General features: G+C 39.9%; 1 protein-coding gene across 1 annotated transcript in view; it reads right to left on the bottom strand.

Annotated features, from left to right (window-relative positions):
- The window catches only part of LOC144657314 (leucine-rich repeat serine/threonine-protein kinase 1-like), a 47,445-nt gene that overhangs the window by 16,210 nt on the left and 12,581 nt on the right, over positions 1–18,654 (bottom strand). Inside the window, exons 9-22 of the mRNA XM_078517649.1 lie at positions 17,220–17,575; positions 13,653–14,424; positions 11,931–12,854; positions 11,032–11,201; positions 9,391–9,536; positions 8,696–8,818; positions 7,705–7,972; positions 5,829–5,958; positions 5,240–5,331; positions 4,859–4,981; positions 3,443–3,749; positions 2,543–2,754; positions 1,836–1,997; positions 796–1,188 (exon numbers count right to left, since the gene is read on the bottom strand). Coding sequence (XP_078373775.1) covers positions 796–1,188; positions 1,836–1,997; positions 2,543–2,754; positions 3,443–3,749; positions 4,859–4,981; positions 5,240–5,331; positions 5,829–5,958; positions 7,705–7,972; positions 8,696–8,818; positions 9,391–9,536; positions 11,032–11,201; positions 11,931–12,854; positions 13,653–14,424; positions 17,220–17,575 — 4,178 coding nt within the window. The remainder of the gene's footprint in view (positions 1–795; positions 1,189–1,835; positions 1,998–2,542; positions 2,755–3,442; positions 3,750–4,858; positions 4,982–5,239; positions 5,332–5,828; positions 5,959–7,704; positions 7,973–8,695; positions 8,819–9,390; positions 9,537–11,031; positions 11,202–11,930; positions 12,855–13,652; positions 14,425–17,219; positions 17,576–18,654) is intronic.

Here is an 18,654-nt window from a genome sequence, read left to right as displayed (position 1 = left end):
CGTTGTCATTTAGTCCCGCCGTTGCGTTTTTGTAAATTTGACGTTATTGTTCTTTTGATAAAGCCATGTAAAGTCGTATTATTTAATTCAAGGACATGTTAAATAATATTGCCAATGAAATGTCAATAGTGTTTCACTCAAAAACGCAAAATTTAAGTGATTCAAAATACAAAACTTTCGCAAAATCGCGAAATTTAAGTGTCGCGAAATATGCGCACCTCAAAATCGCGAAATTAACGTGTCGCGAAAATTTCATGTAATAAGGTACTATATTTTCTTAACTGTAATTTTCAATGGATACCCGGGACGTCCTTGCTACCCCGGGGCTGCGTCCATTAGGAACTATATCTAGGCAAAAGACTCTGGAGTAATTTATCAAATAAAGAAAGATCGGCCGTCAGTCTCAAGAAGTTCAAGACCTAGATACGCAGGCTTGATTTAAGTAACATCTTAGATGGATGTAGTGGCTGCTATTTTTGCAATTCATAATTTTAATTTTTCTTACAGGATTTTTCTGTATGTCGCTTGTAAATTTCTTTCAGAATTATGTTATGTATTATCTGTTTCTATTTCGGTTTTATATTCATTTTAGATAAGTTCTAGTTAGGTGTCCCTTATTAGCAGTGGGGATTCCCTACTGCTGAAGTCATTATTAGCTCCCCCTTTCTCTCTCCAAGCTATAATATTATTACGCAAAGAGATTTTTTTCCCACCCCTTCCCCTCTCTGTAGGGATCTCCGTCCCTCCCCTTCTCCCACCCAGGTTATAATATGATCTTGTTTGGGAGCCCCATACCTTCTCCATTAGCACCAGGTCTTCTTGAAACATGAACAGGACTCGGCCAAGGCGAAGCACTGGTACTGCTTCCGTCAGTCGTGGACAGATTTATGCCGCTATCTGGACCGGAAGATGATATCAGAGGGACATTCATCGCTACGCTTTCACTTTCCTTCTCAATCTCCTCATGATTAACCCCACACACCGCCATGATGCACTTGGGGCACGGGATAATCCTGGTAACCAGGCGATACCCTTGAACCGTGACGGCATCAAGGCCTGGGAACCAATCGGTGATGAGTGTGTCCATATGTTCAGCAGTAATGGCGATCAGCCGAGCGGCGGACTGGATGCAACTGTCTGAAACAGACTTCACTTTGAAACCAATCAACTTTGATCCTTCGCGGCGGTCTGTAAGCAATTCAAACAATCAACATGGTGTTTTAAAGGAATTTTTGAAATATACGAAACGTTGTCTTACTCTTAGGGCTCCTTCCATTAGTCAGAACTGGCCGATTAGTGAATAACTCGAGAACAGATGTTACAGTTCTTACGCTTTTCTTTTTAGTTTCAAGCCATTTTTCTTGCGTCTACTAGCGACTCCGTTTGTCAGGCAGACATATAGTTCCATATAGGGCAATCTTTGCTGACGTCACTGAGGTATACATTTTGCCCCATTAGCATACGACTTTGTGTATAGAAAAGGCGTCCTGCTATATCCAAAATAACTCCAGAAGTATAAAGAGCTTGTGACACTTAATAAGCGGCGAAGTTTTTAGCTCTTTACGTGTGATATTGAAAGAAATATCAACTTTCAAAAACTGCAAAATTTCTGGAGGCAAATTTTGAGTTTTCAAACATGCGTCAAAGAAAAAGTATTTAATAAATCGGGCTCAAGTTTACAGCGAAAGTTTGAATTGTGACATGCCCTTTCAATATTGATAACTGATATTTCTGTAGCTCGATCAGAAACTGAAGCGCTAATGCTAATGAGGCAAATGTTGTAAACAAAGATTCCCCTAAACCACGTTAAATTTGTTGTGACAGAGATTACTAACCTTCGTCTGGCCTTCCCCGGGTTTTCCTATTTGAAGTCAGTCTCTTGCGCTGCTCAAACTTTTCCATTCTGATACGGACACACGGCGTGACAACCTCAATTGTGGAATACCGTGTAGTGTCGTGTACTTCTCGTCTGTAGTGTAATGGATTTGCAATGTCATCTGAAAGACACAAATGATTTTTATACATTTTAAACGGGGGGGAGAGACAATAATGCCAATCCATCAGGAAATCGAGTAATATTAATTTTAGTTGGACAAAATTCGAGTACCAAAATAATTTAAATCCTATTACATTATTTTCTACCCTTTTTAAAAGCTAAAGATATAAGTAACTCAGTTATCCATGATAACACCAACAACAATTTCTCATCAGAGCCTAAAAAAATGAATTTCAAATTTTACAAGAACCATGTAAACTATAGGTGAAATTTCACGCGAGTGTAGCTATTTTGTAATATCGTCTTTAAAGCGATTTCGTGTTGTTAGAAATGTTTTTTTATTATATATATACCCCCTTTTTCTTCCCCCCCAAAACATATATATATTAGATAGTTGAAACAGTAACACAGAAGTTTGCAATAAGATGTAAATAATTTTGGTACATAATTTTATCCAATTAACACTCGAGCGCAATGTCAGTGCTCATTCAATGGCTAATTTTCTCTTGATGGCAAGCGACACACGACCAATTCCTTGCACAGTACCTGGTGCACCATAAAATGGTCTTCCTTCTAGCTCACAAATCCTGAGCAACTTCACACCAAAACACGACAATTCAACCCCAGTCTTCCAGCATGACCACTCTGGCTGCGCCACAGAAGCCAGTTTGTCTCTGTCACCCTCCTGTACTGGCCCATCAGGAGACAGCTGACAACATGACTTAACTGCATCGCGGATTCGTTCATCTGGGATCACCCTAAAAACAAGAATAGCTTTTGTATATTTGCAGTTTTCTTGTGTAGCATGTAAAAGTAAACCAATGAACGCAAAAGAAACTTAAGCCAAACGTAACGCGATAAAATAGCGTAAGGGTTCGTAAACTTTTCTTGGAGCAAAAATCAAGGACTTTCAAGGACTTGCCATAGAAGATTCTGGGGTGTTAATATTAAAAAAAGAACCTAACTTCAGAGCTACGTTTATTTTATCCCCTGTTATATTTATCTTTATTATTAAACGAGAAAAAAAAATTGATGAACTTTTAAGACCTTGGGTTTACTTTTTAAATTTAAGGTGCTTACAAACCCTGCATTATACATCAAGCGATGTAAATGGTGCCAAACGCAAAAAACAAAAAAAACAAAAAACACAAAAACACAAAAACAAACGGTGACAGGCGCGGGAAAACATATGGTTACCGGTTCCAAGCGCGGGAAAGCAAGTAAACGGCGCTAAGCGCGGGAAAAAGGAAAAGGTGTAAAGGCGGGAAAATTCACGTGATTTGACTGGGTTTTGCATTTGATTGGCTGATAAGACAATACCTGCTCTCCGATTGGTCAGAGTATGTCACACTAGATTTATAAACCGATGATCTAGCTCGGCAAACATACAACCAATATAAAAAGCGCTCCGTAACTGGAAAACTGCTCATTTTTATCATCGCTAACCTGGTGACCAGTCTCGGCCAGAACCCACTGGGCACATAGGACATCACGTACTGTCTCCGCAGAACCTTGCCTTTAGTGTACGCAGTCGAATTCATGGCTTGAGCCACTGTAGAACTGACCCCAGCTGCCACGGGCTGGTTGGTCTCTTGCTGACTGTCAGGGAGTAGGGAGGGGACAAGTAGGAACTCCGCACTCCATGGCAGCGCCACTTCAAACTTGCTTAACAGGTTAATGTACTGGCTCATTAGGTTCGCTGGGAAGCGCTCACTTCGGAAGATCTGAGATAAGTCGGAGCGCTTCATTACACCTAAAATGTAGCGGAAAAATAAGACAAAACCATAAACGCGTGCTGAAATTTGGCATTTTGGCATCCATCTAAGTATCCCCCCCCCCCCTCAATCCACATCTTCGATGTGTTCCCGAGGTGCCTGTGAAATGTTCTGCTTGGCCAGTTGACAATTAAAATTCTTCAGGTACCGAAGACAACTACAACCATAGAAGAAGTAGTTGAAACGCTAAGTTAAGAAGATAAAAATGCGGATACTTGACGCTTAAACTTTCTCAATGGTGCATGCAAACATTTTAATAAGTCCCCCTCCCTCCTTTCAATGTTGAATTCATTGTCTATGCAATATGTTCGGGAGCTCAACATTCAAAGGGGAGGGGGGAGAGGAGGAAATAATTTGGAAATCGTGCCATCACTTTTGACGATGGTTAGTTTACCTGATAAAATGATAGATACATACAGTGATACTAGATAGATACGTAATTTATGCTCGAGCAATCAGATATGTCCAGGATTGAACGCTAATGAGATTCACGTTCCTCATGACAGCCATCACAAAGTGTCCTCATTAATAAAAGTTCACCAAAACACACCAAAATTAGTCAAATATGAAGTAATATGGAAATGTCAAATAACACAGTCAAACATGAAGTACTCATTAAACAATACTTGCGTTCAATCCTGGACATAAGTACGAGCAATTGGGTTTTTTAGGCCTCTAGCTTAAACAGCTATTGTGAAAGTGGTGCAAATCGTTTCACATGAAAATGTGTTTCACTAGCACAATCATTTACGTACAAATGAAACATATTTTCATTGTTAACGTTATGCACCACGACTCGTTTGAAACAGAAGCGAAATTTGCGAAAAAAAAAAATTGGCGAATTTCCTAATCCCTGGCCTCATCTTGAGGACTCCTGAACACGTGCTGTTTTCGTACAAATCTTCGTTAATGTCAGAATTCCCGAAGACCCTCGAAGAGCTCTTGACGGGTTCCTATTATCCAATCGCCAGTAGCACAAGCAGTACGAAAGTCACGTCAGCATGGTGTTTAAATACGTCATGTTACTTAGCATCGTGCCTGCCGAAAACAGCGGGCTTAGACAATTCTCAGACATTGTGTATCTTACCATTGTTGATGTGTGGATTGACTTCCCTGACCGTGACAACGTGTGCTAACATGTCACACAACCACTGAGGGTCCAAGAAGTACAAGTCACGCAACAGTGGGTCGTCATAATGTAGCAACACACCTAAGAAGGCAAAAAAATAATTTGAAAAAGAAAGAAACAACTAGAAGCTTTCCCCATGGAACGACAGTTTAACAAGGTCAGTTGGAGATTAACTCAAAAGTGCCATGTAAATGATCAAAAAAACGTTTCGCGATTAGTGTACAAACCTTCAACTCTGGTGTGAGTTCGAACCACTTTCGAGTCCCTAACCCACGTGTTTTTATTATGTTAAGTTACGTAAATCCATGGGTTTTTCATTTATTTTGATACTTTCCATACCATTGTCATGTAGAAATCTTGTCGCCTGTTGTAGTTCCTCCGGCCCCCTCAGATGAACCTTTTGTCTTGCAAGCTCAGCTTCGACGGCAGCACTATAACACAAACACAACGACGAGACAATAAAGCTCTTTTCGCATTTCCCTGTTAACTTGAGCAACTGTTAAAAGTTAGTGTCTGTTGTTATGATGAATGGAGTTGTAAAACGGAATGTATAATGGTTTGTCTAAACTAGAGTAAAGGTCAAGTCTGGACTCATTTGGGCCAAGTCTCCCACAACACCACAGCTTATCCCGATTTCCATGGCAGTTTTACTCCGTGAGTACGCCATTTATAAATAAGGTGTTTTTTTAAATTCCTAGGTGAACGTGGATGGGATTCTAGTCAATAGCAGGTTATCCGTTAGCACGTCGCTCCAACAATGCGCCAGTGCCTCCTTTATACTTTTGTTTGGAGAGAAAGTAATGAGAGGGTAAAGTGTCTCGCCCAAGAACACAATACTACTGGCCTGATCAGGCTCAAACCCAGACCTCTCGATCCAGATCAAGAAAGCTAACCATTGAGGCACCGCCTCACAAACAGCAATGTTTACCTGAATTGTTCGGACTTGAGAACTGGAGTCTGATCGTCACGATAACATCTCTCACGAATCACGCCAACAGCGTCTTCAACTGCAATGTAACTGGCTGGAATTGGAGTCTTCAACAGAGACACACGACTTCCTGTTGAGGCAGAGACAAAAACGAATCAGAGGGCAGTTGTACGAGGTTGTATAACCGATATCTACCGCATCGTCGAAAACGCGAATGTGGAGCTTATCCCAGTTTACGCAATAAACGACTAGGAGTGCTTCTTCTCACCTTGGATGAGATGGCAGACCATTGCTTCACCGCGGTCAAACGTCTCGGGCAGCTTTTCTTTCCATTTCGGCGTTTTTTGTTCGTATTGAAGTGTTAGTACGAGCAAGGATAGATAAAAATAGTTGCCGAGTGAAAGCATAATCCTATTATCTCAGGTAAACGAGTGTTTTTACTTTTTAAATGTTTCGCATCCGAACCAAAGGTGTTCTGACAAATGGCGCCGACAAGTCCGCATATCGCTATTTTCAAACACGTAGAACTTTTTTAGCAAAAGTCCAAAAAACTTAGTAAACCCTTAGGATACCAGTTATGTATCGAACTTTGAACTGTGAAAATTAAAACCTTATCTTTGCAGTACTTTTCTTTTTTTTTTTGCATATTTCTGTCGTTTTACCGCGGTGGAGACCATTGCAGGGTTACCCACCCCCAACTCCAACATTAAATTCGCTGATACCCATATATACAGGTGGAGAGAGGCACTGTAGGAGTAAAGCTTCTTTTTCAGAGACATAACACAATGACGCAGGCCAGGACTTGAACATGGACGCGCGGTCCAGAGTCCAGCACACTAACTATTACGTCACCGTACCTCCCAAAGTGGAAGCGTGGTGGCCTAATGGTTAGAGCGCCGGACTCCGGATCGAGCGGTCCGAGTTCGAGCCCTGGCCGGCGTCACTTGTGTTGTGTTCTTGGGCAAGACACTTTACTCTCATAGTGCCTCTCTCCACCCACGTGTATAAATGGGTACCGGCGACATAATGCTGGGGGGGAACCCTGCAATGGACTAGCATCCCATTCAGGGGGGAGTAGAAATATTCCTAGCCGCTTAATGCTACGGAAACCGGGATAAGCTCCGGCAGTGTGGGCCGCTTGGCTCGTGGCTTCTCCCCACCCCCCAAAGTGGTTGCTAATAAAGCAGCAGTGTAACAGCTTTCGTAAGCTTGTAATTCTACTGGTCCTCTAGTGTAGCAATTGCTATTGTTTTGAAGGCTAGGGCCATTGTTGTTTATGTTGTTGTTGTTTTTGTTCTCTCGAAGGATAGCGAGTTATTCATGTGAGACCCTGCGAGACCTGCCACCCGACGCTAAAAAAGTAGTGCGTTAATTTCTGCGACACTCATTTCTATTAGAAGAGAAGAGTGCCTTTATTTAAACAGGGTTGCTCTTTCAGTAATTATAAATTACAAAATTACTGCTATCAATAGAGGCCCTATAAGAATGAAAACTACATTATTTTCACCCAACATTGTACCCTAATGGGGTTATTCAAACATTGAACAACGGGTTTCTTCAACACATGACTCTGAACATATTAGCATTATTAGCTGTTTAATTGTTATTTATTGTTAGCTTAAGGTAACCTTTCAGCGAGGGGAGTAGTTACTGTTAAGGGTTCCCCTGTCAATACTTGTGGTATTTTGCATTGCAATCCTATTTAAGGAGATTTCATGTCCTTCCTTATCTCGTACATCGAGCGTTCTGGCACTTTTTCTGTTTTGCTTTGTTCATTATTTTGTTTCTGTTGTCACCATACAAAGTGCTTCCTTCACCACACACGCATAGCCAAACCATTCATTAGAAAGCCTGTCGAAACTATATACTTTTTTACCTTTCTCTTTGATCTCAAATGAAGTGGTGTAAATCAGTTGCCGTAACTCCCGGATGTGGTACCCAGTCTTACAGCTGACCTCGATCATGGCCATCACCTTGGGTAAGCCTCGTTCTCGTGTATTCTGAACTCTTCCACCAAATTCAGTGGCAATGTAGTTGTCTGATATCATGGTCCTAAGGTTTGTGAGGTACTCTGATCGCTTGTCCGCTTCCAGCATGTCGTAATGTGTTCCAACAATGATAACTGGAGAATCTGGAGCACGAGCCTTTAAAATAAAATTATGGTCAAACTTTAAAAGGGGATGTCACCAGAATAAATTGAAAGCAAAACGTCTTTTATTTGTCAAACATCTCATGTAATAAAACCAGAAACACGAAACAGCTAACACGGGACATTACAAAATAAGGTTAGCTAAGGTGTCAACAGTCGGGGGAATAAGTGCCGCTTTGGCACTTAAAGTACTTGATGAATTTCCGAATTATTTCATCCAATCAAAAGCTAGTGCGAGCACTAAGGAGTACTCCGAAAGCAATCATGCGTACAAAATACGTCATGTTGCTTAGCAACTTCTGGGAGGAAAACTGCGGGCTCATTCACTTCTCGGAGAAGTGATGTCGTCATCAACTGGCACTTATTTTCCCGACTTTCAAAGTGTTGTTGCAATTAAAGAGTGTTCTGGGATGTTGTGGCATGTTTCGATCTTCAGGGGTTATTATAAAGTACATGGCATAGTGGACATATCGTTTAAGGTAATGGCATATTTTTACAGTAGCGTAATAGATAAGTGTAACGATGTATGAACTTGTCAATAACGTGTGTGTACAACACACAGAATATGAAACCCCCAGTAATCTATCTCAGACTATGTTCCTTTGTTCAAATACAACCAAAAACACTCTCACGCACAATGGAAATGAATACACAGGCAAGGAAATATTGTAAAAGGAACACTGTCCATAGTAGTAACGTAAGAATCGTGATAACAAACCTGGATATTCAGCAGCCAGGGCTCAATTTCATTCACTCCTTGTTCACCATCTGTGACTTTCCACATAGCTATGTACAGTGAGCGATGAGACAGGAAGCACTGATGTGTGGCATAATACTCGCGCTGAAAGATATCATTTGATCAGCTTTTAATATGACGTTCGAAACTGGCTGTTGAAACAAATGCCGTACTCAACTATTGAAGACTTAAAGCTCGAGTTTTCCATTAGAAAATAGTCAACGACATGCAGTCTAGTTGACTATCGCTCAAAGAAAACGATGGCGAGTAGTCTTTTTGTTTTAGTAGAGACTAAAAATGGGAGCATTAAAAAAACTTCAATTTTATTTATTTTAAGCCAAAAATTAAGAATGATTTTCCCTTCCAAAGGCAACGAGTGCGCGAACATGTTCTACTCTGTCAAAAATGGGCACAAAATGTTCTTTTTTATCATAACTGATAACGCAGTGAAATTCGATAAGCTGTTGCTACCGCATGTAATCTCAATCATTGTTCAGGACCTTATTGAGCAAAATTGCCTTCTGCCACAACTTATGACAGAAGGGCCAATACTCCCCACTGCGGCCTTTGCTCTTGGTAAAGTCAAGTTACCATTTAGTTATTGCAAACACATGCCAGGTCATTTTGGCTTGTCAGACGCCCTAGCATCACCCACCCCTCCCTTTCCAATCCCTCACCTGTCCACCGAAGTCCCAGGTGCTGAATTTGATGCTTGGTCTGTTGTCTGCTCGTCCAAAAGCAAAATCAGTTTTCTTTGGATAGATCCAGTCACACACATCAACACCAACAGTGGAGATATTCACTTCAGCTTTCTTACTGCGACCTGACAAGGGGTGAGTGGGTAAGGATTAAAGCAGGTAAGAAGTAAATAGGTAGGGAGTTACTAAGTAAGAAGTAAATAAGCAAAGAATAGACATGTAAAGTGTGAAAAGGTAAGGAGTAAGTAAGTCGGGATATATAAATAATTTCGAATAATTGTTCGTCTTCCCTCCTTATTAGGGCCCTTTTACAAATAGCGCCTACCTTTAAATACACTTTCGTTATTCAGCGACCCTATTTTACCAAGCACCATGTCCCTTCTTTTTTCTGAAATGCTCACATCATTCCTGCATTACAAAGAATTGGTCTTTCCAGTGTCTTGACCGTTTTTTTTTTTCACGTGAGGGCGACAACTCCTTCAAACGAAAGATCTCTCTTTTGTTTAACATATTCAGATGTTTGGGTCAAGCAAAGAAATAAGCGCCTTCCCTTGAGCTCCAAAATAAAATAAGCGCCCGGGCACTCAATCGAATCATTACAGTCTTCATTATTATTATAGCATGGCATCTCGGGCGTTGTAGCTGACCCTTAAAATACTACAGTCATTCAATACAGGACAAATTGGCAGCAAACTGATACTATTAGAGCAGTTTTCAATTGAGTGTCGTAAAACCAAAACCAAAACCAAACCAAAGTAATTACTCTGACCAATCACAAACGACACAAACAATCCAGTGAACCAATCAAAGCTCGAAGCAAATACATGTAGCTGGCACGAAGCGTGGGAAAACATGCGCGAGCGAGTCGCGATTGGTTTTGGTTTTACTCCTGATTGGCCAAGAAAGTGGCGCGAAATTTTTAAACCAATCACTAAGCGTAGTGAACGCAAAACCAAAGCAAACGCAAAGTACTTTCGACACTCAAGTGAAAACCGCTCTATCATTCGTGGGAATGGGTGGTTTACTAGGTCGGCCTCTCGCCGCCTGAGCCCACGGTTACCGTTATACAAGTTGCTAGGCAACACGACATACCTTATGACGTCAAGCTGACGTCAGTGATAACTTTCGCGGCAGAGTTTATGCTCATTTATTTTTTGAGTGAGGTATTAGAACATGAATCTCTTTAAGCAAATGCAGTGATCCATCTACAAATTTAGGTCAACGAGTCCTGGGACTCATCAAGCCATTAACCTGTGAGTCCCAAACAGCACGGCTTTAAAATTTTCGATATTTGAAAGTAAAGGATCGGGTAGAAAGCGGTGTAAGTGTTCATGTAGTGGTTGGAATTCTGTAGTTTTAAAAGCGTTTGTTATGCTTTTTCACGCCACCGTGATTTCAAGATAATTTTATCATCTTGAATTACCGCTTTTCTGCACCAAGAAAAAAGCAAAAACACAGTGCTGGCAGTGTTTGCGTCCGGATGGACGCAGCTGGAATTCAACCCTGCGTCTATAGGAAATTTTACGCATCGGAGACGTGGGACGCGCAGGTATATGGATCACGGCAAATGCTAGTTTTGTAGCAAAGTGGAGCTCACAAGGAATGCAGTCGTTCACTTACCAATGGTTGACCCAGCTCTTTTTTTCTTGACCTTCCTCTCCGTCCAGCCGACAGGAGGTGAGTTCTGATAGCTGCCTGTTCCCTCTTGTCTGAGCTGGTTCAGCAGTGTCGTCTTACCAATGTTTGCAACTCCAACAAACATGAGTTTCATGCTTGGGTGAGGCTCAGACCTAAAAAATGCAAATAACTGCTTTAAAGGAGATAATGAACGGTCCTCTTTGCATGGAGATTTTACTATAATGTTATTGAAGAATGCTGTCACATACTTTAAGCATGACATTCTAAACATAACTACATGAAAAGAAATTTCAACAGCAACGGTTTGATTCGTAGTACAGGACTCAACAAGGACGCATTGGCAACGAGGATGACTAACAATTGCAAGGACGGAAATCAATTACAATTTGCAAGATTTTGTAGTATGTATTTATTAAACTTTCGAACTATAGCTTGTAAATAAATTCTTCTTGATCAAACTTCGATCGTACAACACTCTTACACTCTCTTGATTTTCTACAACAGGACTTGACAAATGATAGTAACCCATTTGGAAGTCAGAATGACTAACGATGACGAGGATGGAAACGGATTGCAATTATAGATGCATTCTGTAAATTGAGGGAATGCTTTCTGCATCCATAACACTTTCAGGCAACAGCGGAGTGATAAATCCTTCCTTATTAGACACCTTTGCAATAGTTAATTTTGTAGAGCATGACAAAAGACAGGAAACCATAAGGGAGTGTTAGTGACTAACACTCACTGGTGATGATGGAAACGGATCCAAGCTAGTCTTGTACATCGTGAGAATGGTTTTACTGCATCTATAACTGTTTCAACTATAGGAACTATTATATAAATCGGCTTTGTCCCCACTCAGCAGCCAGTGAATACCTTACCTTTCCAAAACTGATCTCAGGTATCCTACAATATCTTTGGTCTTCTTCCTTTCCAGCACACTGGGCTCTATATCCTGCAGTTGCAGACCCTGGTACTGCAAGTCCCACAGTTCCGACAGAAGCCCAACCTCAGGTGGCAAACGCGTGATTTTCGTGTGGCTGACATGCAGGGATCCAAGCTTGGAGAGAACCCCTACATCCCTTGGTAAACTCCACAGCTCATTGTTACTGAGAGTTAGAGACTGTAAGCTGGGAAACAAAATCCCTGGACTCCTTGAGTTCGCTGGTGATGTGTCAGTGACAGAGGCAACCGACGCAGGCCGATTTCGAGGAAGCATAAAGTGAATTTCCTCAAGCTTGTTGTTGTTCAAGTCGAGCCGCTTCAGATGCGGCAGAATTCTGTGCTTTGAATGTCGGCAAAGTCGTGCTCTGCCGACCTGCAGTCCATTTTCTGCGCTAATCCTTCTTCTCATACTACTCGGTCTTTGACCTTCAATGACATTGTAACATCGATTTTCTGTCCCAGTTCCATATGGGATATGATTTTCAGCAATGGGATGGAATGCAGTCAAGTTATTATGCGACAAATCCAACGTCCCAAGTGATGTTGGAAACAGAGCCAGTGAGGGGACGTCAGAAATATTGTTGTTTGATAAATTCAGCGTTCCAAGATTGGTAGCCAAGCAAGACAAGCCTAAAGGGATCTTCACTATTTGGTTAGATGACAAATCAAGTTTCTGTAAAGAAGATCCTTTTGTGGGATCAATGTCTTCCTCTTCGGAGTCCGAGTCCTCTATCTCGTCGCCATGTCTTGTTCCCCACAGTTGACTGTGGTGAAACATTTTCAAGGGGTGGCTTTTTTTGCCATTTACTTCAGCACTTTCCGTCTTTATTGTTTTTCTTTCTAAGGTTCCATTCACTTGGCTATCAAAACAAAATAAACAAATAAATAAACGAATGGATGAGCTTTAGCTTAACGAAAATTCTCAACACCAAGGCTTGTGTTATATTTGAAAAATTCAGTGGCTTGTCCTGATATTCAAGTATCTGTGCCAAAAATATCTTTAGAGTTCAAAATTTACCCACAGAATGAAAAGGTGCATTCTCAACACGAAAAACACTTTACCCATAAAATTCAGCCAACCAATTTTGCAAGTTTATCTAACCCTCCCAAAACAATGTTATTCATTGGGGTAGATTCACAACCTACGAATGACAAAAAGTGTGCCAAAAAGCAGATTTGCAGGCCAAGTTAACAAAGGTATAAATAAAGTACTACGAGGAAAAAATTTAGACAAAGCAAAGCCTTTCAACGATTTATGACCTCTGACAAAATTCGCATGGAAAAGCCATTTCTGAAAGGTTTAAGGAAAATAAAGGAGTATTCAGTCGCAAGAAAGAACCAAAAAAGGCCGTGCACATGTACAGCACGCAAATTTTGGACACTTTGTTATTGTGCACCTTAGCAACTCGAGCTCCAACTTGGTGAAAGAAAGGCCGTGCTATGAACCAATCACATTCGTGGATTTCGTTATAACTATATGAAATGAATAATTATATGAAATTCTGCACTAGTATCGCAGAGGTCATGGGTTCAATTTCCATTCAAGCCTGAATTTTTTCAGGCTTGCTTTTCTCAACTGCTTAGGTTGAGTACATTACTGCGATGATCTTTCATTTGCTTTATATGATAACTATAATTATATAATAGTTAACTCTGACCTCATGTCTACAGGCAAGTTATCTTTGCTCAAAGACAGGACTTTAGCACGAGGCAGACTTGAAGTTTTTCCATTTCCTCCTCGTCCTCCTCGTCTTGTTTTCATAACTGGCAACTTCCTCACAAAATTTCCCTTCAGATCCAACGATTTCAACACAGGAGCAGTCCACATCTCAAAGGGAAGAGTCTGTATATCGTTTTTGGAAACGTTTAAATATTTCAGCATCGGTAATTCAAAAAGACAGGTAGGCAAGGATGTAAGGGAATTGTGATGCAATTCAATATCTTCTAAGTGGGGACAGTTCCAACCAGATTCAGCGTAAGTGAAATCCTGTTCGCTTTCCTCAAAAGCAAGGTTTTCCTGAATGTTCTCGCAGGAACTGTACGGTTTCTTTCCAGGCTTTAAATTGTTTTTCTGTGTCATCTCTTTTTTTCCTCCAAGCCACAGGCTGGGCAGACCAGTAATGGCATTTTCCGACGCAGTTAGCGTCTTCAACGCAGGCATTTGAAATAACACAATTGGAAGCTTTGAAAGTTTGTTGCTTGATACATCCACACGTGTTATTGTTTTAAGTGAGGGATGCAGTCCAGCAACAATTCCGTCGTACGGATTTATTGTACTTGCGGCTGTAAATATCCATTGATGCTCCAACTTTGACAGTTTCATGTTGTTCCAAAGTATAGAGATGGGTACTGCCGACAATCTCCAGATCTCTTCAGGGCTGCTGCTTGTTCTTGATGGGTGCAGCTTATGCTCTTGGTCAACTTGGGCACCTGTAAACAGAAAAAGAAAATGCATAAAAGATAGTCAAGAACTTTGAATGGTAAAATCTGTCATCAATTTTGACAAAGGAGAAATATACATGGAAATGAATACAGTGTTTTAAATGAAAAAAAAAAAACAACAATACAAAATGTGATGTCAATACTTTTCTTAAAATTGGATTACTGATATAACATATTAGATCTATCATCCCCAGTGCAAGGGGAATTTCATTTGGGTGCTTGTAGTCTTGCTTAACGGTGTAAATTATGGATTATGGTGTCACTGAGCGTGTTCAAGATGAAACGCCAATGAATCTGTAAACTTTTCCACAAACTTTTACTGAGATTTACAAAGAAATGTGTGGAAATGAATGATTAATTGATTGACTGACTGACTGACTGACTGACTGACTGACTTATTAAACAGTAACAGTAACAGTAAATCTTTATTGTGCCTTACACTCCAAAGGGAGGTATTGGTCTAGTTACAATAAAGGTGTTATAGCAACAATGCTAACAAATTACTTAATAACAAACAATGAAATTACAATGCAAACGTTTACGGTAATTATTGGACTATTACTTATACAACTATTTATTGATATAACTTTCAATTTAAAACTTCTTTTCTTTTTTGAAACATTAGGAAGATATATTTAGCTATGATTCTAGAGGTAGCATAATTATCTAGTTTAAGAAGATACTTTATTTTTTCATGATCAGTTAAATCTACAAAGCGAGGATCAGTTTGTGACACGATTGAATGAAGCTCTTTTCTAATATCATTATACCCTTTGCAATACATTAAAAAATGCTGTTCGTCCTCTATGTGGTTTTCCTTACATACCAAGCACTTTCTTTCTTCAACTGGTATGGATGCTCCTGCATTTTCATATTTTCCAGTCTGTATGCGTAGGGAATGTACCCCTAATCTTAGTTTAGTTATTTTTATTCGATGCGCTGGATTTTTAACTGTAGTGAGATACTCTTCTAATTGGTAATCTTTTTTAACTTCTTTGTGAGTGAATTTTTCTCTAGAGCTAACTGACGCGCAATTTCGGACCTTTGACCAATTTTGGAAATAATTTTTTCTTAATCTATGTTTAATTTTAGAGCAAGAATTCGTTGAAAGTTGTGGGGCTGATGTGTCATTATCGGAGAGAATTCCTAATGCTTCATCATCATTTAATAAACTAACAGATTTAGTATGTTTTTTGGCGTAAAGAAATGCATGATTTAATATGGGATTGGTTATCTTATGTTCTAATCTTTGAAAATAGCATAAGATAGATGCTTTAATGTCTATTGCTAAAGGGTATCGACCTAGTTCTGCTCTGCATGCTACGTTTTCTGCATACCATGGTACATTTAATGCTTGTTTGCAAAACCGGATGTGAACTTGTTCAATTGTACTTTTATCAAAATGTGTTTTGTATGATAAAAGTTCGGGTCCCCATATTTCACAACCATACAAAAGTATGGGTTTAACTAAAGCATCAAAAAGTTTATTTCGTATCACAATTGTTGATGAATCAATGTTGGATAGAAATCGTTTGATGATGGAAATAACTTTGGTAGCCTTTTTGCTAATTATTTCTCTTGCATAGGTGTAACGACCAGAAGATGTCATTTCTATGCCTAGATATGTTTGTTTGTCGACAATATTTAAAGTTTCATTGTCGTATTTATAATCTTTTTTGTGTTTGTTCTGACCGTTACCACTAAATACAATGATGTTTGATTTTTTGGTGTTTACTTTTAGCTTCCATTCTTGAGCGTGCTTATGAATAACGTCAAGTGATTGTTGCAATCCTTCTGGAGAATCGCTTAATACTAATAGATCATCTGCGTACATTAGGCAATTAAGTAATTGATTGTTTAATACTACCCCTTTGCATTTGTTGACTCTAAAGTAATCAGGTAAATCATTCATAAACAAAGAAAACAGAACTGGACTTAATCCATCACCTTGCCTTATGCCTTTATTGCATGAAAACAGATCCGTTGTTGTGTTTTTATTTATGCGAACACAACTCTTAATCGAAGAATACATGGACTTAATGACATTTAGGAATTTGCCTTTGATACCGTAACGTTGCAACTTATAAATCAACCCAGACTGCCATACGCTATCAAAAGCTTTCTCATAATCAATAAAACCAACATAAAGCTTCTTATGTTGTTTAGTGTACTAATGAATGAGTTGTTGCAAAATAAAAAGACTATCTGTTGTTCTCGCATTTGGTCTAAATCCAAATTGTTCTGGGTTGAGAATGTTGTGAGTTTCGATGAATTTATTTAATCTTGATTGTAAAATTGAGGTGAATAATTTTCCTAAACAGCTTGTTAGAGTAATTCCCCTGTAGTTGGCTGGCGAGCTTTTATCGCCCTTCTTTTTGTAAATGGGTCTTATCACCCCAATATTCCAATCGGTAGGAAATTTACCGGTGTTAAGTACATCGTTGAAAATTTTTTCTAATGAAGGCAATAAATAATATCTTCCATGTTTAATCATTTCATTTAAGATAGAATCCACGCCACTTGCTTTTTTTGTTTTAAGTTTGGAAATATGTTCATGTATTTCCTTCGATGTGATAGGTATTCCTAAAATGTCATTAGCTGACAGAACTTCTGTATCATCCATGTTATTCGTGTGGTTATTATCTTCGCGAGATTCTTCGTCATCGGTTGGATGTTGATTGACTGACTGACTGACTGACTGACTGACTGACTGACTGACTGATTGATTGATTGATTGATTGATGGACCGTCCACCTGATAGATCCACTTTCATTATGCATTACCTCTTTGAAGTAGGATCATTATCACTTCAATATTATCAGCTAAAATGGCAGAATTCAGGCACTTGTGATCAGCATCCTCAGCCCCGCTGTTCAGTAACAACTTCAGCATTTCCAAGTCTCCTTGCTGACAGGCGATCTCCAGGGGGGTTAACATGTCAGAACCAAGATTGACACGTGATGCAGCTGTGTCATTCTCTCCCTGATGACCAGCACAGAGGTTGACGTCTGCGCCATGTTTTATGAGTAAGCTAACAACATCTCTGTATCCAACCATGACGGCGTTGTGCAGAGCTGTATGTCCCATGTCACTTCTCGCATTCACTGATATTGTTAGGTTTGCCTGGCATGGCCCAGCACTGCAACAATGCAATACCAATTTAAAAAGGTGCACTTAAACCTATTAAATATGGACACCAAAGGGGCAGGGAAGACTCGTTCACATTATGAAGGTGTCCGCACTACAGTGCACTTCAGAGGTAAAGTTTATATGAATTTTGGTCACTTTCACACCAAGTCATCTGTCTGTAAGGAGAGGTTTGACTGTACCCTACCTACTAGTACTTGTGAAAATTACACCCCTCAGATCAGACACCTTCCTTACGTGGACACCTCCAAAACAAAAGAACATTGAAATTCTGATTTCTTGAACTTTTGATTTCTCACACCTTGATCCCAATGCCTTGAACCAAAAGTTGTTTCTCTTGCTTCACTAAGACAGTCACTGCAAGATTACCGTAATGATTCAATTTAGCGCCCTCCTTCCAATAAGCGCCCCCTTCCGAATAAGAGCCCCCCTTCGAATGTGTTTTTGTAAATAAGCGCCCCTATTCCAATAAACGCCCCCATTCTAATTAGCGCCCCCATTCTTATAAGCACCCCGATTCTAATAGGTGCCCCTATTGTGGATAACTGCCCATAATGAAGTCATTGACGTCAACTAGATAAACTCCTGACCGTTGCCGTACAGTTCATGTATATATTTACTGCTAAAATGAACAATTATACTTTAAACAATTTCTAACTGTTACAGTTTCTGTTATTGTTAGATAGATTTGGTTGTTTCTCAAGAAATAAATAAGCGCCGTGTCCCGAATAAGCGCCCTCCCTCGAGGTGCCAAAAGTAAATAAGCGCCCCGGGCGCTAAATCGAATCATTACGGTACCCCAGTTTCTGGAACTCAAGATTTCTTGAGGGGAGTGAAAAGGTTCGCAGATTGATGGTTTTGGCCTTAAAAAGCGCTCAGATTGCGGATCTTTGTGATACACTGAGCAAATTCGCAGATAAGAATTTTGACCAGGATTCCTGACTCTTCATGTTAGGGAGTTCAGATCGTGGACACTCAACAAAGTTTGAATCACTTTGATCAGTCTTCGTAAGTGTGTTGGCGGAAATGTCGCAAACTAAACTTCTTGAAAAATTGGCATAAAAAACAACA

The sequence above is a fragment of the Oculina patagonica genome, chromosome 6, assembly GCF_052425735.1.
Source record: "Oculina patagonica isolate OP01 chromosome 6, crgOcupat, whole genome shotgun sequence".
Lineage (NCBI taxonomy): Eukaryota > Metazoa > Cnidaria > Anthozoa > Scleractinia > Oculinidae > Oculina > Oculina patagonica.
Note: the sequence above shows the minus strand (reverse complement) of the source record. Positions and strands in the feature narration are given on the sequence as shown.